Genomic DNA, 23,950 nt, shown 5'->3' on the forward strand with positions numbered 1-23,950 from the left:
AATTAATTTATGATGTCGCAACCGATTAGGGCTGGGCGCAGATTCTTGGCCGGGCCCCAACTATGTGTGTCATTGAATTTATATGTGCTCTTTATGTGATTAGAGTTTTGTTTCGTTTTCTCATAAAAGTTTTATATACGTTTACAAGTGCTGGGGAAAAAAGTAAGGTCTCTGCAGGGCTGGTTGCTGATCCCAAATGCTGAACATTGCTGCATTGTCTGCTGTCTCTTTATTCAGGTTTGTGAGGAGCAGAAGTGCGAGGAAGAAGTTTTTCCCCTGGCCATGAACTACTTAGACAGATTTTTAGCCGTGGTACCCACCAAAAAGTGTAACCTGCAGCTGCTGGGAGCAGTGTGCATGTTTCTTGCATCCAAATTGAAAGAGACTCGTCCATTAACCGCAGAGAAGCTTTGCATCTACACAGATAACTCCATCAGACCACAAGAGCTGCTGGTAAGCAACAGTTGGTTTAATACATTTTACAGAAATTCACAGTGACACCTTTGAGGGTTCATGCTGTCATCATCAGCTGGTTAAAGTCAGACATAGCTTCATGATATGTGTGTTTCTGCATCATGTTTGTTTTGAGGGGAAAATTGTTTTATTTCAGTTTTAAAGACATTAAATCACTTAAAATATGTTCATTTTAATCATTAAGTTCAAAACATCCCACACTGAACACCAGGGTTGCTCTCATTTCACTCATTCTGTAGTCCAGCCTCCACTTTGGACTGTGCCGTCATCAAAGGTGCATGAAAAGCACAAGCCTCACAGTGAATTGTCCCACAATGGCTCTCTTTACTGTACAAGACCCTCTGGGCTTTACAGTATCCATCCAGCTTGTGCAGTGGTCTCCATTGCCATCTAGTGGCAGATATTTGCACAGAGCAACGAGGTCAGCTTGAACTCCAGCCAAAGTTCTGACTCTGTTCCTGTCAGCTAGAGAGGGAGAGACACAGAGAAATTCAAGTTTGCCTTTTACAGTTTAGCTTTCATCCAAAAATAACCGTGGATGCATACATTTCTGATATTATGTCATGCTGCGCTATTTCTGATCCTCACGCATTTTTCAACGCTGAAATGCTGCTCACAGTCAAAATGGTGCATAGAAGTGACGATGCAGGGTAAAAAAAATCCATTGTGTGCTGTGTTTGATAGGGCCTGTTTGGCCTGATAATACCAGCTGCCTTCACCAGTGCAAACCAATTAATTAACTCAGTTTCACATCAGATAAGTGTTTCCCCACTGCTCTGTGGTGCTACATAAACATTCTTCAGTAAACAACAGCCAATCCCACCCATGTTGTGAAAGAGGCCACATATTATGATTCAGACGTGGCTGATGGTTGTAGGCCTGCCTCGCTGCCTGACTGCCGGCTCCACTCGCCGAGCCCATTGCTGCAGGATATTCAAGTTCCTGACAAGCTGCTGTCACTTTCTGATCATTTTCTCGACTATATTTCTGCTTGGGAATGTTGTGTCAGATTTGAGCCTCCCTTTCTACAGTGAAGGGTACGAGTTTCAGCGTATTATACTGGGTTTGACAAGTAAACAGAATGTGCATTAAAAAGAAAAAATGCGGCCCCGTCAGCTCGGTGTTGACTCATATAAAACAGTATGTCATGCTGCACTTTACAAGAAAGCGTCCTACCTTTATATTCAGTCTGAAGACAAAGCCCTCAGTCCTTGAACTGGTTTGCTGGGGCCTCTTCTCACTGTTTCTGTATAAGGCAGTATTTTGGCTGACATGCAGATACAGGAAACAGAGATCAGCTGCTCAGGGCATGTGATCGTTTTTTTGTCCTCGTCTTTGGTAACAATTTCTTGTAAAGAGAACCGCAATGTTACAAAGAAGGTGTGACCAGAGGAAGGCAGTAGCAGAAGGAAGTGGGTGCCTGCCTGTCTGCCACTCTGTCAGCATAGAGCCTGTGTTGCAAGGTTTGTCATTGCCTTCGCTGTAGGTTTGAATCTTGCTCGGTGGCACTGATGGAGGAGGCTTTTTGAAGGGCAGGAGGCAGCCATGTTGCGAACATTAGAGCAGACACAATCAGCACGACCACTGCTGAGTCTTATGATTTGCATATGATCAAATAATTAAATCTCCAAGCAGTCAGAGGAAGATCCCTTTAACCTTTAAGCCAGAGGTGTTTTTATTTTCTCATTTCCTCCCCCGTGAGTAACTAGGGGTATAAACAAAAACCCCTGTTTTTAATGATCTCCTTGATGCCATGTCTGTGGCATCAAGGAGATCAGAAAAGCTGAAAAAGGTCACTTTGATTAGAAAATTGCAGCTGATAGCAGGGTCAGTGGCAGCCATGTTGAATTGTCTCATGACCAAGTCCATGTGGTCTCTGTCTTTCACTAAAAGGGAAAATGATGAGCATCCATGGTCCCGGTCACAAGGCTGCAATCCGGAACCAAACCACGAAATTTTTTCCCAAATTAGTCACCAACTCTTCCGTTAATCACCTCCTCCTCAAGGAAGTGAAAGTAACAAAACAGTCTAAGAGAAGAGAGCACCACACCTAGCGTCCCCTGACCCCACCCCCCCACCGCCCTACACATACATACATACACACACACACACACACACACACACACTCATCTGAACTCGCATGTGTCATCACATTTTGCCAAAAGATCCATATCTGAACGATTCGTGAAGTACAGAGAAGTTGATTCAGGGGAATCTCATGATACAAAAAGGTGTTTGATTCAAAGCTGCTCACGTCAAACACTACCCACTGGTTTTGTCTCCTGTGAAGTCTTTAATTATATTTGGCACTAAACATAGTTTATATGCAGAAAAACACCAGCTGAAAGGGTGAATTTATTGATGAGTGCCAAATGGCTTTAACAGGACTGGCAGCCAAGCGCAAAATTTCAGTAAAGAAAAATAATCACGTTACCTGTTGCAACATACAATGACGGGTTTAAATAGTTTAAATGATGAATGGAATGAGATAAGATTAAATAATAAAACAATGTTTAACTTTATAACATAACACAGATTTATTGCAGGTCCTGCTCGACAAGCACAGCCTTCCTATCCATTTTCACTCTGCAATCACACACACACTCTCACACACACACACACACACACACACACAGAGTAGAACCTCTGGTGGGCCTCTTTAGGAAAGTCCCCAGATGCCAGACAGACAGACGGGGAGGGAGACAGTGTTGTGAGGTCACCTGGGTTGGTGGCGCTGCTGGTGTTTCTCTGTCCCAGGCCCGGCCAAGCAGAGACTAAAGTAATAACAATAATGCTTAACCTCCACACATTAATGTATGGGGCCAGGGGACACAGTTGCTCACTTTAGGCTGGCTGTAACTGCAAGTAAGTGCAGCGTTGTAGCTGAGACTGGTACAGTATGTAAATATGTGGTTGTACTTTGTGTCACTTAATCTTTCTCAGTCTTTCTCATTTTCGGTCGTCTCTCTCTCTGTTCTCTACTCTCTGTCTCTCTCTCCAGGAATGGGAACTGGTGGTGTTGGGGAAGTTGAAGTGGAACTTGGCAGCAGTAACGCCGAACGACTTCATCGAGCATATTGTGAGGAGGCTGCCGCTGCCCGAGGATAAGCTGGCACTTATACGCAAACATGTCCAGACCTTCATCGCCCTCTGTGCCACAGGTAGGACACAACGGGAGCTCGTGTTGTGCACGTTTCTGTGTTATTTGTCCAAATGAAGTGTGATATTTAATTGATTTGAAAGATGACCATGCAGAGTGCAACATCATCTCAATAGCATATCTTTTTTTTTTTTTTTTCGGTGTTGCAAGTGACACAGATCATGGATAAGCTGCCAAGTCAAACCAAGCGATAATGGATCTTGCATCAACATACTTTCTCGTGTTGCAAAATATCTTTATCTGCACATTCTTCCTTCAGCGCCATATCAAAGCCCTCTTCTCTCAATAACATGCGGCAACAGCTCTGTTCAGAGGTGTGCTGTGGGCCAGTCCCGGCCCGCCGTAACTTAAGTGAGATGCATTACCTCCAATGGGAAAGTATTCTGCCAAAGAAAAGCATGTGTCATGGAAGACATTTCAGCATTAGACTTTTAGGTCTGACGTCCATCATTTGTCTTCTCTCAGGCTGGTATGTGGTCATGTTTTAGAGGCATATCAGTGGCTTCCTGAGCATCCAGTGACACTTCAAAGCGCATTTAGTCTGGTTAAGGGGCATTCCCATGTCGCACAGGGTCGAGAAGAGGAATGGACAGGGGTGGAGGCAGGCAGGCCATTGTCTTTCTGCTCTCGAGGTGGAATTGTTCTCTCAAGATCAAACATCCAGTGAGTCGTGGGAGGGACAGGGAGCCTTTAACATGATCTGAAGAGCTGGAGAAGATGCAGGAGGGAACAGGGGAGTTTGGGAAAGCCAGAGGAGTGTATTGTTTTTGCACTGCCAATTCTAAGGCATGTCATGTTTTCATATCTCTTTCCTCTGCCGCCTTCCTTCCCTCCTTCTCTCCCCCCTAACTTCACACGCCTCCCCACCCTACAGCTGGAGGACATGATAGCTTTCCCATGTTGAGATTCTCCATAGGGCAGGTTTCTCCTGTTTGCGTCACCTCAAAATCCACTTTCAAAGCTACAAACAAGGCGTGAGTAGAGATAGGAAAGTATCACTTTTACTTGTCTTAAACATCTTTAAAGACCAGTCTTAACATTAATGAGGGAAATTGCACAATTCACCCACAATGAGGCTGTTAGGCACTCCTTTGTTCTTCACTTTCTGGATGACCCCCACCACCACCAGCTTCCTTTTCTGCAGGCCTCAAACAGGAATGCTAACTACACCCCCTCATGGGAAACAGCTCCTTCTGCTGACATCATTCAGAGGAGTGTGTGTATAGTTAGATGAATAGATACAAGGGAGGTGACAGGTATTTAAAACATAAAGTGATGGAATCCCCTGCACTTGTGCAATGGATATGATAGGGTGGGAAAAATGTTTGCAACAAAAGTTCATGTTTGCAAAGTTTTGGAAAAGAAACGCCTGTTTCCTCTCTTTCTCTGCATCACCCTTCACTTCACTCTCTCCCACTATCTCTTGCTCTCTCCTTGCCTCACCCCGCATCTCTCACCCTTTATTATGTGCCAGCGGATTAATGTGTGGAATGACAGCGTGTCAGTGATCGGACCTATTCCCAAAGCAACATTGTGAAAGACTCAGCATGCACTTTGTCCTTAATTGCTTCAATGAGGCAGTGGAAATAAATTTATGAGCCTCCCGGAGTCGTCCTCCTGACATTGTGTTTTAGGAGAGAGACTTTCTGGAGATAGCTCTGGATTAGCAACAGGCCATTTATCTGTGCATGCTCTCCTCAGATTTGTATCCAGGCAAACAGAGAGTGAGGGCAAGACGGAGAAAGAGAGAGCGCGAGTGAGTCAACAATTTGGTGCATCTGAAGATCTCTGGGAATTCGAAACCCCATTTGTGGAACGTTCCCAGCAGTAAATCTTATGGTTATCTGGTGAGAATCCTCCTTGAGACGTCTGAGCGGAGCTGAGAAGGTGAGGACGCAGCAGAAGGAGGAGATCTCTCAGGAGGATTTACATTTGCAAGACAGTTGACAACGGATCACCTGTGGCCTTCCTATTTCATACAGTCTCATTCAGCCCACCACCCACCACTACTCCCACCACTGCTGCCCCTATACTGAAAAAGAAAACATGCATAAAACCACGGCTCTCTGTTTTCAAGGGAACAAGAGAGAGAAGAGGAGAAGTGGAGAATAAGGCCTCTCATTCCTAATGGCTCCTCTCTTTTGATGAAACAGTTCCGTTCGGGCCACTCGGTGGGATTTTGTCAGGTGGCGCAGGCTGGCTCTGTATTAATTAATAACATTGGCTGGTCCATTCAGGACTATGCAAATGGCTCGGGAGCTCAGCTAGAGGCTGGGAGAAAGGAGACAAAAGGCTTGGCCCTTACATTTCATATGCAGAGCCATGCGAGGGTCAGCGCTGCGGGGCCACTTGATAGGAAACACCAGCGTTTCCCTGAGGCAGGCCGCCGTATAATAGCCCAGAAACAAGCTCATTAAGGGAGATTATGAACCTCCATTCCTACACACAGACACCAAGCACTCCGAGCTTCCTCTTCTATTCTTATTCAATTGAGGTAAAGTGGGAGAATGGACGGGGTGCATGGGGCAGACAGATGCACCCCAACCTGTCTGCTGCGGTTATTGAGCTCCGTCTTCTTGCCATATTGGCAGGGATTATGGTCTATTTTTTTTTATACGGACTCCAATAGCTCTCTCTGTAATGGTATGCATGGAATGGTGACAATAGTCATAGAAGTTGATCAAAAGAAAATTCTGGATCAGGGCCAACAGTGCTGTCCAAGAGAGAGTCAATTGTCCTGGAGGACACAATGAAGATTTTGCTACAAGTTGGGATGTAAATAACAAGTGATTTAAGTTAGTGAGTACTCGCTCTTTTATCTCAGAATAGTATTTGATTACTTTTCCTAGTGTGTAGATGTGTCTTTAGACTGTGTGAAGAAACATGATGATTAACTGGTCAGAGACAAACTAATGATTCACTAGCTAACAAACATGAGAGAAGTCGAGCTTTGCTGCATGAGTTCACTTTCCCTCGTGTATAACATCACTTTCTGTAACAAAGCTGAGGTTTAAATTTCGAACAAGTGTTTCCTCAAGGCCTCATGCGCATTTGTCCTCCCCACTAAAACCATACAAGCTGCAGAGTACTTTTATTTTGACAAACTTAAAGACATTTCCACCATATTTTGATGCAGAGGAGGCAACACCGATGCATGAAAATTCACCAGAATGCAGGAAATGAAGCTTTATTTAACTAGGAAGTCGGTTTAAAACCTCTTTTGCAAGTGAGACCTGGCCAAGACAGGGTCAAATAGAAGCATCAAATACAAACATCAAATTACAACAGCGATAATAGATATGTCAAAATACATTACATAATACAGTGCATTAACAAGGCAGCAATATTTAGTCTAAAATAAGCTGGTTAATAAAGCAGCTGCAGCTAGACCAGGGAAGGCACTTTAAACTGAAGCCATTTGTGTACCCTAAGATTATGACTGCTTTGCAAAGTGATGTTCGCAATTTCCTGGGGGAGGACCCCAAAGTCTCCACCCTTGGGAGTCTCCAGGAGTTTAGTTTGTGTAACATCTTCTAACCCTAAAGAAAGTTGGATGGCTGCTTTCATACACTTCCTCTGCTGTGTTTCATTTTTATTTTAAAGTAAAGAAGATATGCACAGCTGTCGTCAGAGCCTGACAGATATAGATTTTTCTGTATCCTACAGGTTCTCCAAGCTGTGTGCCTCACATTCTGAAGGCTTCTCTTCTGTACAGGAAGAGACACATTACAGGCAAATGTGCCAATTTTTATGCAACAGTGACCAGTCTAATATTGTCAGATGATTCACAACTCCTCTTTTCATCTTCGCTGTTGAGTCTCACTGGTCCCGAGGCAGGAATGCTCCTTGTAACTTCCTCTCCAAGTGGCTGCTGCACGGAGAATCCCCTCCAGGCTCTGTGCCGCATTCTAGAGATGAATGATTCATCTCAGATGTGGTCAATGAAATGGTCTTTACTGGTGTTTGTTTACATAAAAACCCCCTTCATGTCTGATGACTCAGAACCCTAACAAATTAGCTACCTCCTCCAACAAATTATCATCTCTCCACACGCTCCACTGATGTGAGGAATCATGTCCGGTCCGGCCGCACTGTCAACACGTGGAGCAGGAAGAAGCTTCCTGACAGTATGCGCCCAAAAATGTGACACACAGAGTGAATCATCGAGTGGCATGTCCTGAGTTCCTCCCCTTTCACCTCGCTGGTGTAATCAGCACCGCACTGTAAATACCGTGGCCAGCTGAGTCACAGCAGAAACACAAAGACAGAGATTTTTGCTTTGGAGGCTGCAATTATCCCACCAGAAAGATTTAGAAATCAAAATGTTTTTAAGCTCACATGTTTACCTTGGGGGTCATGTTAACCACAAAGACTAATATTTGTGATTTGAAGTAAAGTAAATGTTAGTGGCAGCTAGTTTGGCCTGGACATTTTTGTCATGACACCAGAATGTCTCTCAGTCCTTATCTCCATCCAGCTTTTTTTTCTGATTAGATGGTTTAATTACTTCAGCTGTGCTCCTAATTTTGTCCAAATCACATCAGCCAGAGAGATAGACATGATAGATAGAGAGTTTTGAATATTTCAACTAAGCACAAATAAAGTTACCAAATAATGCTTTTCCAATGTGGGGAACAGTGAGCGTGTCACATCCCACCTTTGATCTGAATCCAATCTGTATGCACCTCCTCACTCGACACTTCAAGGCTGCAGCTGTGACAGTGGAGATGATGGTGCAAGGCTGAGGAGCACTGTCACAGGATGCTACAATTAAGGAGGAATTCTGTTTTCTGGCAAATGAGCGGGGATCACAGTTGGAGCTGGGTGCGTGACTCAGACTCTCCCAAGTTTTGTTTGCTGTTTGTCTCCAGAGTGACAGTCTGGAACAAGAGGTAATGGAAGATGACAGATAGCAGTATCAAGTTATTGTCTCTTAATCAGCGATTTCTCCCCTTGTTACACGTGGAAGAACTCCTCAAGCCCAGTCGGGAACTTGTTGTTGTTTGTCTCGCAGAGCTCGGTGTACTGTCTGAGTAGCTCTCCACAGACCTTGTTTTGACTACCAGGCGGTGTTGCATTAGCGGTGAAACGTACTGTCATGCCAATCCCAAAATGATGTTTGTTTTTGGCCTTAATCAGTCAACAGGCCCTGGGTCCTCGTAATGCTACTCCTTTAATAAACAAGGTCAATAAGCACTACATGTATGGAATACAAGACCCTGATTTATAGCACTGGAAAGAGAGGGTGAGAAGGGGAGTTTGGGCTTTTTTTCTTTCTTCTTTTGGCTGTTGTTCAACTTTCCAACTTTAATTAATTTACAAGTTTAATGTGCAAACTGTGCATTGCAGCCACCCAAGAGGAGTGGGCCATGTAGGACAGCAGACTGTGTGACCAGAGGCCTGGGGATGAAGTTTCAGGGGGTAGGAACACGGACGAATGGAGATGAGGGGGCGCAGGGAGGAGAAAGGGCCATTGAAGGGGGTGAGAGGCGTGCAGGCCAGGCCAGCCAGCCGCTGCTCACAGGGAGCTTTCCATCGCAGGCGTCCCCACTCAGCTACATACACTGTTTATCCTCAACATGAATATCAATGAGGGCCTCCTAAAATACAGCCATTCTTTCCCCCCCCCCGCCACATGCAGCAGCCACCAGGCCGGAGTGTCAGCCTGCATCGGCTGCACGCGCGCGTCCTTGTTCTGCTACAGACCTGTCTTGTCTTGAGTGCGAAAAATCAGCTTGCTGCCCACTGTCCACCACTCAGCTCTCCCACAAACCTACGTCTGTGCTGTGTGTGTGTGTGTGTGTGTGTGTGTGTGTGTGTGTCTTAAAGCATGCAGACATCAGTACATTGTTCCTTGCCTGCGTCTCTTAGGTGTCTGCCTCCTTGCCTGTCAGTCTGCACTCACAACACACGTACAGTAAATCCATGTATGCCTTTGTCCTTCTACCCCTCTATAGAAAGTTGTGCTCTTACAGCAGTGATGTAATGCTGAGGGGCTTTGTGTGCTCTTTCCTCTTGGCTCGAGGTAGCCTTTAATAAATCGCCCCTTGGCAGAGGCCCAGCGGCTAACATAGGGGTGTATAATAAGTTCATTTATTTGTCAACACTGAGCCCACAAGATGAGAAAGCGCCTGGCTGTGCATGTTAAAAAGGCAGCGAGGGGCTGCCTTTACAGCTATCAAAGGGGCTACCTCTTTGATTCCAGATATAAAAAAAAAAGAAGGAAGAAAAATCTCCTTCATGGCCATCGCACGCAGTTTGCTTTGCAATTGAATATGGTAATATGTTAATGTGCAGGCTGTTTCTATGCCCCCACTGCCCACTCCTCCAACCCATAGGTGGCCCAGGAACAGAGGAATACTTGTGGGGCGGGGGGGTGGATGGGAGGCAGGAGGTGAGGGTCACTGGAGGGCGACTCTTTTCTTCTTCCAAAACCTCACAAGAGTCTGGACACAGACTTGAGAGTGATGTGCATCGGACTTGTCTGCCCCCTCTCCTCTCCCACCAAGCCCACCACCTTTCCTTCTTTTCTCCTTGTCGCCATTCCGTCCATCCCTCCTTCTTCATCTTCCTCCCCCCGTCGACCCCCGGTCCCCCCGTCCAGCCACACTCTTTGTCCAGTCTGTCTCTCTGAATTGGTATCAGCAGAGAGGGGATGGATGCTGTGTCTCTCAATTGGGTGAAATGAGGTGATGACTCTGGACAATGGAGTCACACTCTTCTGCCTTCCCTCTCGCAGGCCCGCCACTCTATTAATATGCTAAAAGATAGGAGGACCGCCAATGCAAACCACTGCCTGTTGTAGCAACAAAGACTGGGGCATGTGTGCCATTCACTGGCCCCATCTAAGCAGGCCATGTGTTGTCCAAAAAGAAAGGTAGAAGTTGAGCAAGACATAAAGAGAGAATAGAGAAAGGAGCGAGTGTGTGTATGTGTGTGTGTGTGTGTGTGTGTGTGAAGAGAAAAACTTTCTCTCTCCCTGTCTGTCTGTCTCCCTTGCTCTCTCTCCCCCTGTATGCCAGTTGCCTTGCCTTTTCGGGCTTCTGGCCCGTTCACAAGCTGTCTCATTTGCATTATGAATGACAGTGAGGGGAGCTAACAAGGTTATTGGTCTTTGAGACGCACGCCTGTGACCACACGTGGAAAAAGGACCTACAGCAGTGAGCATTGGCAGAGGCACTGAGCCTCTTTATTCCTCCCTTTCCAAGCGCTATGGGGCTTTTTTCAGCGAGCACACGATTTACTCAGGAGATGGAAGAAAAGGGGCCGGGCTGGGGAAAGGGGGACTGGGGTGGGGGAGCGGGTGAGGGTGGTTGCTTTTCAGCTCCTTTACAAGCCAAGTGAACCCTCATTATCCAGGCCCCTGGTCATTAGTGAGCACTGCGTTCAGACCCAGTGCAATAGAGGGATTATTTATTAGCTGACTGCTAGATTACCAAATCATATTGTCTCTGGGAGGGACGTATCTGTACCCTTTTTGTGGAGCATATGCATTGAAAAGTGCAATTTAGAAACCGCACCAGGTGAATAAAGAATCCAGTGTAAATCAGCTGTTTTTGTCATTTATCCACTGAACTAAAGATTTTAGCTCCTTGCTTAACGAAACAATAAATACGTCTTTGTATAATTTACAAATTAATAGCACTGGAGACACATTTGACTCAGTTAGTATTTCTTCCTCCAACAGATTTCAGATTCGCCATGTACCCTCCCTCCATGATTGCCACAGGAAGTGTGGGGGCAGCAATCTGCGGCCTACAGCTGGATTCAGCTGACCAGTCACAGTGGGGCGACAGCCTGACAGACCTGCTGGCCAAAATCACAAACACAGAAGTGGTGAGTTTGTTTTATACACTCCTACTCCTCCGTCACATCCACATTCATTGCAACATATGAACATATATATGTATATTGAATTTTATTTACTCATTTTCCCAAAACAAGAGCTGAGTTTAAATCACTGAAGTGAATTCCAGTGTGGTCTTGTTAGTCAGGGTTTAGCTAAGAGAGTGATACTTGTGTCTGGAAAATTTTGGGGGTGATGTTTCTGAGTAATATGTGAACAGGGAGGAGTAACTGTTGGTATCTCCGCTGACATCAGTTAGGTGTTTACTAATACAATTATTACAGTAAGTCTATGATTCAAAGCTGAATCAGCTGGTGCTGTCGTTTAAAGCTCAGTTTACATTTCCAGTGAAAAAACCACAATCAACTCATCTAATTTCCACTAAAACACACAGTTTTACAATCAGTTACTGTTAACAAGCAAATTCTTTTTTTCTCCCTCTCTCTACCAGACTTGCAATTTCTGTGAGGGAAAATATCCCTGTTATTTATGTCAAAAGTTAAGAAATGCCACATGTTTGTTGAAGTTGTGTGTTTGCAACAGACAGAAGTTGAAATGTTGAAATGTCACACTCAGATTTGGCTTCTTCACTGGGATTTGGCTTTCCACAAACCCATTTTGGGGGGTTCTACTGCCAATATTTGTCATGAGAAGAAAGAAATAAAAACGAGCATCAATCTACAACTAAGAATGTCTTCATTAAAAGCAGTCCTGAACTGAACTGCATCGGTTTATCTGCAGTCTCATCTGGCATACACTTGACCGGACTATGAGGTAGCATGTGGCAGGGTTTCCTCTCCATCAGTCTGGTCAGGCTGCTCAGGCCCCCCTCATATAAAGAATCCTCTAAATCGAGCCAGGTTGAGAGCATATACAGTATGCTTTGTCGCTGACAGGAATGCTGGCCAGGCCGTTGTGTGGCTGTCTGGGTACAGTGAATGTTGCGGTGGTGGGTGAGTTGAGTCCAAACACAGGCAGGGCCTCCACTGACTCTGAGATGCCTGGCTTTCATCACGCAAATGGGAGAGGGCTTCAGCTTGCTATAGCTCACTGTGAGGGTGAGTAGGTGGGCAAAGCCACAGAGGGTAAGGAGAGTGAGACTGTGAGGTGATAAGTCAATTGAAATTATTCTTTATTCGTCTCTTTAGGGGAATTAGTTTTCCGCATTTGATCCATCCTAACTATTCAGAAGCAGTGTGCAGCCGCAGCGCAGTGCCCAGGGACCAGCTCCAGGTCTGAGGCCACTGCCTTGGCAGGAATACCCCTAATACCAAACATGATGAAAGAGGCTTTTAGTTAGTAATGATTCAAACATGAACATTTTGAGCTCATGTGTGCTCAGTGCGCAGGGAGCAGATGAAAGGGCATGACATGGACCCCAAGCCTCAGCCCTGGTATGTTCTGTCCCAAAAGGAGGCAAAGTAGGAGGAGGGGGTGGAAGAAAGCTGTTGAAGTGTGAAAAGGACACTGAGGGAGGGGGTCATGCCTCCCTCGCGACAATCAGCCCTCTTTCGTCTCCTCCTATGGTCCATAATGCAGCACTGCTGGAAAGCATGGCTCCCTCTGGTGAGAGCTGTGTGAAGTCTCGCTCAGCAGCTGAGGAAAAACAAATAGCTGACCTCAGCAGCACAGGGCCTCAGTGTGTTTAGGCTGCAAGGTCTTAGACTTGAGGGAATTAAGTCGCTCTGTGTCTCTGTGATCAACTCTTCACATTCCTGGATTCAGACAAGCCATGGCTTGCAGTAAACACGGGAGGCAAAGCAGAGGGCACCCTTCCTAATTCAACATATATGAGAGGCTTTAGTATAAACTGCTGAGAAGCCAGCCAACACTAAACACATACAGAATATTTTGGTTTATAAAGTTACTTAAGCACTTACATCAGACTTGTGCACCACTTGTTATACAATGTATGAAGCACAGACTAATGACAGAAGCCCAGAAGTACTTGTCAGCATTAATAAGTTGCTTCAGCTCTCTTTACACTGTTTGTCACTGATTGAGCTGTTTGGCTTTCATGCGCAAAAAAAGAGGAAATGGTGATCACTGACTGTGTCATTTTAACACTTACCCTACCTTCTTTTCCCAAAAGCTCAACCACTTTATACGTCAATTTAATACCCAAGGGTCACCTCAACCTCAATTTCGGCTGCAGTCATCAGGGTGGTGGTACAAACCTGAGTCTAAATGTGTACACATAACATACTGTATTTGGTTTTGGCAGGCTGTGTAGAGGCCCGGCAAGATGGTAGAGCAGCGTCTCGTAGCCAGCCAAAGAGCCAGGCAAAATATGAAGGCAAAGCAAGTTCCACCAACCTCTGCAGCTGCTGCTGCCAACAGCATCATGGCCAACGCCACCCCCCTGGCACCCTGCTGGCATCTGTGGTATCCAGAAGCTGTGGTTTTCCAGTGGAAATGTGATAGGGCCAAGTCACCGTCTTGGGCCGCTGGAGAATGTGTGTAGCCCCACATACACCTGGTGTGGCCAAGAGGGGCTCTCTGTTAGGGACAGCAGACGGGGCTGTGCGCCTGAGAGCCAAGCCATAATGTGCAGAGAGAAAATATGAAATTTGTGAGAATGTGTTGAGTTTCAAGTGGGAAGCTGATCAGCTGTGACTCCCCTAAAGAGCTCAGGTCATCTGTAGTGACAGTAAGAGAGCTGGAATAAAATTTAGACACACAGCACATGAAGGCCAAGCGTGTAGAGCTTCCTTTTATTCTTGAATGATAAAACAGGAAGTAGAGGGTAAAGAAGCACGAGGGTTAAAGACCACCACTTCCTAGATTTTATCGTTTGAGTCGATTTCTCTCAGTCTCTCATTCATCTTTTTTTTTTTCGGTCAGGGTCACACACTAAGACACCGGAAACATGTTTTCCTTTTCCTCCTGCTTTCATTCCTCTTTTTTAATCACTCAGGTTTCCCTTGTGGCCTAAATATCACTGAGACAGTCTCATACAAGTTGTACGATAGATGAATGTGAAATTGAAATGTGATTTTTCCTAGGGAGGAATTCAACAGCAGTGTGTGTTGAAGCAAGCATGCTTGCAACAAAGATGCATTTATTAAGAAAGATTATCTCTATTAACACAGCCTGTGGCGTCACCGCTTGTGGTGTTTCGGCATGCAGGCTAAAGAAAGAGAAAGGTCACATTTTCTATTGTAACTTGTGGAAATTCAAGTCATGCGGTGACTCCTTATTTCCAGTGTCAGCCTCCGGATATTTTGTTTTAAGGTTCCCTGAGATCCGTAGTGTGTGTCTGCCTGTATGTTTGTTTCAGCTGTCTGACCACCAAGTCCTCCCAGAGTAGCTAACACTGTCTTGTGTGGTACAGTCAGCAGTTAAAACACATTCCATGGCTTCACACATTTCTTCCTTTTGGTTTTGTCTGTCTGCACGACTTCCCCCCTACCGCCAGTGTCACAAAGGCTGCCCAGGGATAATGTGCATGCCTTGATTTGTCAGAAAGACAGATTGTTACAGTATGATGTATGTTTGAGGTGGGGCAGATGGAGGGCAGTTAACGACAAGGGAGGATCTGAGGTGGTTATGTGTTTTCCGGGTTGAGGCTACAAAATAAGATGCTTCAGTATAGCGCTACCTCCCATGGCCAACTTATTCAGTGCTGTTGGCCCCCTCAGTATCCAAGTACCTAGAGCTTCTCTGAAAACAGTATTGGTGTTTCCAGTAGTCACACATTGAAGTCATTAAAGTTTCTCGAATAAAGCCCATGGGGCTTGGCATGGGATCCGAACTGCTGCTCTAAAGTGCAGCAAAGACAGGGGGAGAATGTCTTTTAAGAAGTAAAGGCGTGCATTCTTGCGGTAAGACACAGGCAGTTCCTTTACATGTTCTTCGCTTTACTTAATTTTCTCACAGGAATTGAGATTTTATGACCAATGGGGCACATGTTGGTGGGAAGATTTTGTGTGTGTGTGTGAGCGTGCACACGCCCATGTTAGCGGCCGGCCTCTGGAGGAGATTAAGGGACAGACGCTGGTCGGGTTTCCTCCACGTCAGACCCATTGCCGAGGGAAAACGTTCTCCCAGAGGCACCCAGCCCAGACTAGTCCAACCTCCTCAACATCAAATCATTCTTCATGGATCGTGACCCAAAAAACTCTCAAACTAATCACAAGTCGATGCTGGAGAACTCAAAATAAAAGAGATGTCAAGACAAAAATGACTTCATGCAGACTTCAGATATCAGCAAAACCCCTCTAGGCTGAGTCATTTTGTCAGAGGTCATGCAATATAATAGAACTCTTAGTCTTCTTGTAGATTCAGCTTGCAAAGAAATCCTCCCTAACACTGTACACAGTACAGGATGCCAACAAATCACTGCTCTAAAAAGTTGCGTCAGTGTCAAAAACTCATGTAGTTTCCCGTCGACAACACGGTACAACTCACCCTGCAGTGTGTCACGCCTTTTGACCTTTGACACTGTGACCCTCAGTCACTCACCCGTGTGTTGCCAAAGAGCAATTCTGATGTGAGTGAGGCCTCAGTTCTTGTTTCATCAAGGCCCAGTGGCACCAGAAGCTGTAATACAGGCTCAAACTGTGGCCCATCAGGTTTAAATTAGCTGTAAATTTCTAAAGAATGTTTCCCCAGCTCCACAAGCAGTACACTTTCACCCATCCCTCCGGCCGTGGGGCGCTCTCAGTCATGTTTCCCACAGATGCCTGGTGCTTTAAGGCAGGGGGTCATGCGTGTGTGTGTGTGTGTGTGGGGGGGGGGGGGGTGTGTGTGTGTGTGTAGAGCTGAAAGCAAGCGACTCTGCCTCAGTTGTGCTATAGCATTTCACCACCAGAGAGCAGTGTTGATGCCCTATTAGCTCTTTCAGACAGGAACTTTCATATTTGTCCTGTTGCAGCAGCTCTTACTTCTGAAATTCTTTTCTCTACGCAATTCCTCACTCAAAAACAGTTTGACCTTTCTCTCATGCTCCTGCTAACAACCCATTAAGCACCGCTCTCCCCTTTACCCTCCCCCCACGTCTTCTTCTCCCCAGTCAGTTGCTCTCTCTTCTTGCGCTGCGCTGTCCCCTCTGTCAACCCTCCATCAGGGAAGGATATGAGGACTCAGCGCTCTTGAGAGGCTCCTCTCCCAGGTGGATTCTCAGATTGCCACGGCGGCCTTTGATGGTGAAAGGCGAGCCGGCTAGGTCTCGGATGGATCCCCCGCAGGCAGGCAGGCAGGCACACAGACTGGCTCTCGTTAAAAAAGCACCACCTTTGTGTTCCCACAGGAGGTGGATGTAATTAACATAGCTTTAGTACTACCTGTGTTTTCAGCCCGCCGTTGTCAAGGCTACTTCTGTTTGGGTTTTGTGTGTGTTTGGGAATGGCGGAGGTGGTGGGATAGGTGGGTGGTTGGATGGGGGAAGCAGTGGTGTGCATGCGCGGGTGTGCGCGTGTTAATGCATATATGTGCGTACGTGCACATGAGCACTATAGGGGTGGTGTTCAATTCACAACCCTGGTGGGCTGATGTAATGCTTGGGTCTGGTCCGTGTCTGTGCTCAGCCTTGGCAGTAGCTGGAGCAGCTAGAAAGTCGTGGTCATTTAAAACCCCCGGCCTACACTGCTCAGGGGCCCCTCTACTGCCTCACCAGGGGCCCCTGTTTCTCATGCATTGACTAAAGTTTTCAGATTGCTCTTGCTGCTTGTGATGATAGTTGCAGAAACCAGTTTCCTCACTGAGCAATCGTGGTACTTTATCTTTTGATAAAGAGCCTTTAAGCTTCATTATCAGCTTCCGTTGTAGTTCCCGCTACGATAGGTGTCACCAGTGCCACATTTTGTCACGATGACACACACACAGAGACTCACGAGGTAAAAAATGATACAAGCCGTTGTGACATTGCTGCAGCTGATAAAAAAAAGTTGTTTGCTCCTATATTAAACTGTAATGTCGTACTCTCTGAGTGACAAAAATCTGCCAATATGATGAGATAATTGATTCTTTCAGTTTTTTCAGGTGTCAAACAAAGCAAAAAGAGGGTGATCAATCCTCTTCTATGTCAAAACGGACACTTGAACATTCAAGAAAGTTTAATTGACTTGATCTGGAAATTAGAGAAACTTCCTGCCCCCGTTTGCAGATTAAAATGTATATATTTTTACAGCTTGTCCTCTCTCTTTTGTTGCATTGCAGGATGTTCTCAAAGAGTGCCAGGAGCAGATTGAGCGCGTGTTGGTGAGCAGCCTGCGCGAGGGGCGACAGCAGCAGCAGCAGCAACAGCAGACACAGAGAGGCCCCAGCGGGAAAGGCCTGGACGAGCTGGATCAATCCTCCACCCCGACAGACGTCCGCGATGTCAACTTGTGAACCACCAGAGGGCGTCGTTGCACAGGATTTACAACAACAAAAAATCATCATGAAAAAAACCCCCTCAATTTTGTTAAAAGCAGAAAAAAAAGAACAAAAGAACAAAAAATGTTAAAAACACAAGCCCTTTAAAAGAAAAAGAACAATGCTTGCTAGTTTTTTATTTGTAGATTTTCTGTTCTTCAAGTCCAAAACACCTACCCACGAAATAGATTTTCTGTGATGTTCTTGTCTAAAAGCAATGCATTTGATACAAGATGAAGCTCTGTGGTGCCTTGGATATACAGAAGGGAAGCCAATCATATTTGCATTCTGCCTTTGATTGTATAGTATGATCTTTAAGTTATATTTTAACCATAGCTTGATAATGAGGCTCTTATGTTAGAAGTTGTGGAAACCATTCAGAAAACTGCATACATGGGATCACAGTGGGGCTTAAGGTTTTTTTTCTGTTTTGTTTAATATGAGTATTATCACTATTACATTCGTGGCTGGTGTAAGAGAGGACGAGATCTCCCATCAGAAGAGACAGACAGAAGAAGCCGTGAGAACATTATGCTAAAAGTTGGTGGGTCCCAATTCCAGGGAACAGGCAGGATGATAATAATTATTGGTAGTATTAGTAATTATTATAATTAATATTATTATTGGACATATTTTTGGAACTCAGTAGTAGAGATCAATAAGCTCCTTTTGTCAGGCTGCTTGTGTGCGTCAGTGTTGGGGTGCAGTCTGCAAGCGTGTGTGTTTGTATGTGAGTATGCCAGTTTGCATGCATGCCTGTATGTGTGTTTGTGTGTGTGTGTGTGTTGTGTGTGGTGTATGAATGCTTCATGTGATCCTGTATCTATATTAGCAGTGTGCATTCGATGGTGTGAGGCAGTCGTAGCTATACGGTTCTTTGTTAAAAGACGATGGAGCGAGCGAAGGTTACACACACTTTGTCCGTCAGTATAACAGGGCATCTATGCGATATCACTGCCTTCATGCATTAACAATGTGTCATGGTTCATTATTGGCCAACAATAAACTATGACCGAAACAGAGAAAGACTTAGTGAAGGAGGACATGGGCGAAGGGGCCGTCACATAGAGCCCCTTTATCTGTCTAAGAGCATTTTTCCTGAGGTGTCTTGCCTCACACTCAGAGGTCATGTGAGGTGTTTGTTTATTACTGCCATTCTGTTAATGAAATATTACAGATACTTCATTCTTTTTCACGTTGTTACAATATGGTGTTTCTTAAGTTGTGAAAGGCTGCTTTGAGTCTGGAGAGTACTAATGACCTCCCATATGTGCAGTGTGTATGGCACATGTGCAAACAAGAGAGGACGATGTCTTGGAAGAAAGTAAGGCTGGAGGATGTCGGACTCCTCCATGTTAATTAGCAGGGAGGGAACAGGGTGTGGCGTGAGAAGACTTAGAAAGAGAGGGACAGTTTGCAACTAAGAAGTCACTGTGGAACTGTGGAAGGCACATGAGTGCACAGCACAGGATGGTAAGACAGAGCGGATTTTAGTGGTGCAGGAGCATGCTGCTGTGTGGAGGATTTACAGCCCGTGGCTGGAAGATGATAACAAAAGATGCCCAAAGGCCTCACGATGAAACTTTGATATCTGCATATTTGGATGGAATCAACATTCATTTCACATAATGGATGTCTACACCGACTCAGCTAAGTGAACTAAAACGTTCGGGGTTTCCATTTGCATGGAAATGAAATGAGGAACTAAGACTGTACGCTGCCAGATCATGTGAGGATGAACTTTTTTTGGGGTGGGGGGTGGGGGGGGGGGGGGGGGGGGGGGGGCAGGGGGGGGGGGGGGGGGGGTTGAGGAGTACAGGATGATAATATACTGTCAATGCATCTGGAGTCCCACATAGGGTTGTTTTTTTTTAGCTCCCCTATATGATTTCAGTGGCAAAGCACTTTGAGAACATGCTCCCCAGGAGATAAGTACAATGAAATGCGTTGGGTGGTGATTAGAGGTGAATGGATGTGTTCTTTTATTCCTTGTTAGCCTTTTCTTTGGTTTACTTTGTAGGGCTGGTTTCCCAATTGTCAGACATACCCTTGTCAAGCAAGAGTCAAATTAAAAAAGGCTTTCCACAACTTGCGACAAGAGGACATTCCGATCAGAAAAAAAGATTGAAAAACAAAAAAAACATTCCTATTAAAGCCAAGTGCTCGTTGATGGGGAGTCTGACTGTGTTCGAGAATTTGAACAAATCGAAAATGCCAATATGAATCTGAAAATGCCTACACAGAGTTCACTGATCCATGGGTTCTGTTTGATTTTATTTTACATTGTCAAGAAATGAAATATTTGTTTTTACTTGAATTTTTTTTTCTTCATATTTATCTGCGTCACAGCCACAGATAGTCACACAGGGCAGCGATGAGCTACAAGAGAGGGTGGTGGTAACATCCAATATTTGCACATGTTCTTCAGAGGGCAATGAGGTTTGCATTTAAAGACAGAGCAGAGCCTTTGTTCAGAAACCACCTTAACTGATGTGCGTTGCAGTGGTTGGTCAGTTTTCTATGGTGCTGGCTTCAGGCCGATTGTCTGTCAGTGAACACATGTGACCCCTGTGAGCTTTGCTGCTTTGAATCATTGGCAAGGGGGCTCATCAGCCAAACAGACATCAGCACAACACAAGAGACGGTTGATTTTTGTTTTGTTTTGTTTTCATGGGACACGTTACTTTGCCAACAGCAAGGTGTCTTCGACTTAATGCTTGAGTTTTTTTTCATGATGGTATGTGACTTTGCTGAGTGTATGTTTGTCAGACTGAAGAAAAATAAGGGGGATCTAATGTTAAAGTGATGCTTTTCAGTAAAACTTGGCAATTTAATGACACATTTGCCAAAACATCCCCGTCTGAATATTTGATATGACCTCTTCATTTTGCCTCTGTTTGCCTGATGTAAGCTCTCTCCCAAACTTAATGGTTGTGATTTTCTTTCCTGCAATTTACTGTTGCATGTGTTATATATTGAGACCACCTTTTTCAATTTGTGTTTGATATATTTTATGGGGTGACCAGACCCGCAAAAGGGGTCTTTCTAAGATTAAGAGATACTGTATTCCAAAGTGAAGAGAGGACAGAGGAGGAGGTGTGAAGACATCAAGAAAAAAGTGTCAATATTTTTATTGAGTTATTGTTGTCTTTTTGCGCTGCTAAAAGCTATGAATTTGTTTCATTTATACAAAAAATAACATTACCTAGTTGTGATGTGTCACTTGAGTGTGCTGCTATTTTATAAACATTTGTATTATAATATAATTATTTTACTGCTTAAGAGATACATTCAGAGAAAAAAAAAACGAAGTAGATGGTGATAGAAGAACATGAAATGAGTATTCGACTGGAAATGTTCTTTGTACAGTTTGACAGTTTGCTTAGATAGCATGTCTCCTTTCCCCCTTTTTTTATCTTATTTGCTCTCCTTCTTCAGTCACATTCTGCATCAGTGGTATTTCCTATACCTCAGGATTACTGGACAAAATAAAACACAAACAAATCCATCACCTATACCTCTGCAGTTAGGTAGCCTGGAACGGAGGAGATACAATACAGTGGGGGTGGAGGAGGAAAAGCAACAACACATTAACATTTTTGTGGATGATTCCCACTGTTTTAGTGGGGAAACAACTTGCTCAGTGAGATGGGAAACAGGAAATATGCAAGGTTTCCACTTGGACTTAACCTATAGTGGAGGGGGGGCATGACAACATTTCTCCGGGGGTGTTTATTCCGTAGATAGTTCAAGCATGTTCATTTCTGTTCATGTTGGTGCTACATCTGACTTGTTGTGTGCGAGAGAGGGGAAAAATAAACAGCATTCCTATGATGGCCAAAGTACAGTTCTTGCTTTATACAACCACGATCACTCTGAATGTCAGTAAATATGGATTCTGTATGTAAGAAAGACATGTTTTGGTCTGAAATATTGTTTGTGCACACCATTGTAACTGCCACATAATAATGGGTTGAGCTACACCTGCCATGTCCAACCATAAATATTCTGATATCTGGAAGTTTCAATGGTGCAGATTTCCCTTTGAGTTGCCCCCCCTCCACTATAACTCATATCATGTACCTCAAATGTCTGTTGCACAACCTCTGTTCAATAAACTTCTGCTTTAAAGGGTGTGACACCACATCAGCTCACTATTTCCCACGCCTGTGTTCCTTTTAAGCTGTGTGTCTAATTGTTTCATGATCAGTACAGGAGTGTGTGTGTGTGTGTGTGTGTGTGTGTGTGCGCGTGTTTGTATGAGTGAGTCAGCAATGATACTACAGAGCAAAGTTCAGCTGTAGCACTTAATCACTTGAAAGCCACACAAAGCAGTGATGACGAACGTGGAACCATATGTCTTCCCCAGGCCAGAATGTGAGGAAGAGCAGTTATAAACACTCCCAGTAAATGTGTACATGCAGGAAAAAGGGATGTATTGATTTTCCAGGTCAGTCACATAAATCTGCCAGCAAAAGTTGAGGATATGCGCTGGTGGAAAAAAAGACTCTCGACCACTGACCACAGTTGACTGAGAGACAGACGTGATGGAGAACTTACAGTTTATAGAGATCTGCATGCTGCATAACCTGTTGACCTCCTGCTGCACTCCTCCTCATTCATCAGGACACATTATAGCTGCTTGCATGGTTTTTGTGGTATGGTGACATATATTATTTAATCTAGTGGTGAGCAAAAAGGATGGTTAGAACTTAGGACACAGATAAAAAATCTGGAAAATCTGGAGAAATGTCACAAATAGAGAAGGACTTCTGTTTCAAAAGAAAGTGTGTCAACATGTGCCCTCTTGTGGCAGCATTAATTCAAGCATAGTTGAGTCATTCACAGATATTATGACCAATAGACTTGTTGCCAACAGGTCTGTTTGTCATGACAAGTTCAAATAGTTGCATATTATTCATTCATTCATTCATTCATTCATTCATTATCCATGTAGTGACTGGTCCTGTAGCACTACTGGATGCTGATTGTTTTTGTTTTGACGTGTACTCAGGCAAGGCAATAAACCAGCGAAAACTTCCTTTGCGTTTGAAATAATAATGTTCATTTAATTTCTTGCGGAAGCCACATACTTAATACTTGTCCACATAAATTATAAACAGAAAAACGCTCAAGCACAAGCACAGTCGAAAACTGTTTGCTTCTCCCATCTAATCAGCCACACCTGTGCAACACTGAGTAACCTCAAGTAACCTGCCTGACCCCCCGCCAACATCCGGGTAGGGTCAGTAAACAAATGAAATACTGCCCCCTGTATTTTGGAGGTACAGAATAAATAAATAAACACAACATGGCTCCTACAATCCATAACCACTTATCCTGGTACATGGTCGCAGGGGGGCTGGAGCCTATCCCAGCTGACATTGAGCGAGAGGCGGGATACACCCTGGACGGGCCACCAGACTATCAAAGGGCTGACACATAGACACAGACAACCATTCATACTCACCCTCACACCCAAGGGCAGCATAAGCCCCGGTTTCAATGAACACTTTCGGTATGGTACCTTTGGACCCAAAAGTAACCCTTCAGACATGGTACCTAGACCCTAGCGTTTCCATCGTAAACAGTACTTTTAAATGTGGGCGGGGTTATGGTCACTCACTGCTGCATCCAGCTCTGACTGTATTTCCTCATTACCCATGACACAGATGTAAGTCTGCACCTTGTTTATCGTCCACAGAACGAGGCTGCATACTGACATGTTCAGAACAAAATCAAACAGGCTGCAGTGAGAGTCTCTCTCCATTGGATATTCAAGAATAGCGGGTTCGTGCATTTAGTCCTTCTAAAGCAAGCTCGGGGGTTTAGTAATGCCAGAGCCAACAGGAACGATGCTCCACAACACTTTCTTTTCCTCCGAGTGAGGATTAGAATATATGCAGTTCACATAACCCAGTCAAAATTAATATATTTAAACGCTTGAAGATCCACTCATTACTAAAAGTGTCTGTCTTATAAAAACTAAAGTAATGGTCAAAGTTGTCACAGTGAACTTTAAGGTGTGTTGACTGAGTCATGTCATCAACTCATGCGTTGAGTAACATTACAAGTTAACATTCCACCATGACTGTCACAGGCAGTCGACCCAG

At 44.7% G+C, this 23,950-nt stretch overlaps 1 protein-coding gene and 1 long non-coding RNA gene across 3 annotated transcripts in view; one reads left to right on the forward strand and one right to left on the reverse strand.

Annotated features, from left to right (window-relative positions):
- Positions 1-21,994, forward strand: part of ccnd2a (cyclin D2, a) — a 182,416-nt gene extending 160,422 nt beyond the window's left edge. For both annotated transcript variants that reach the window (XM_078168113.1, XM_033634040.2), the window contains 4 exons: positions 238-453; positions 3,476-3,635; positions 11,322-11,470; positions 17,640-21,994. In XM_078168113.1, coding sequence (XP_078024239.1) covers positions 283-453; positions 3,476-3,635; positions 11,322-11,470; positions 17,640-17,813 — 654 coding nt within the window. In that variant the 5' untranslated portion in view covers positions 238-282 and the 3' untranslated portion in view covers positions 17,814-21,994. The remainder of the gene's footprint in view (positions 1-237; positions 454-3,475; positions 3,636-11,321; positions 11,471-17,639) is intronic.
- LOC144463474 (uncharacterized) lies at positions 449-2,019 on the reverse strand. Its single transcript, XR_013491633.1, has 2 exons — positions 1,651-2,019; positions 449-939 (listed from the first exon to the last, which is right to left on the reverse strand). It is a non-coding gene; the product is annotated as an uncharacterized LOC144463474 (long non-coding RNA).
- Positions 21,995-23,950: the final 1,956 nt, after the last annotated feature.

The sequence above is a fragment of the Epinephelus lanceolatus genome, chromosome 5 (assembly GCF_041903045.1).
Source record: "Epinephelus lanceolatus isolate andai-2023 chromosome 5, ASM4190304v1, whole genome shotgun sequence".
Taxonomy (NCBI): Eukaryota; Metazoa; Chordata; class Actinopteri; order Perciformes; family Serranidae; genus Epinephelus; species Epinephelus lanceolatus.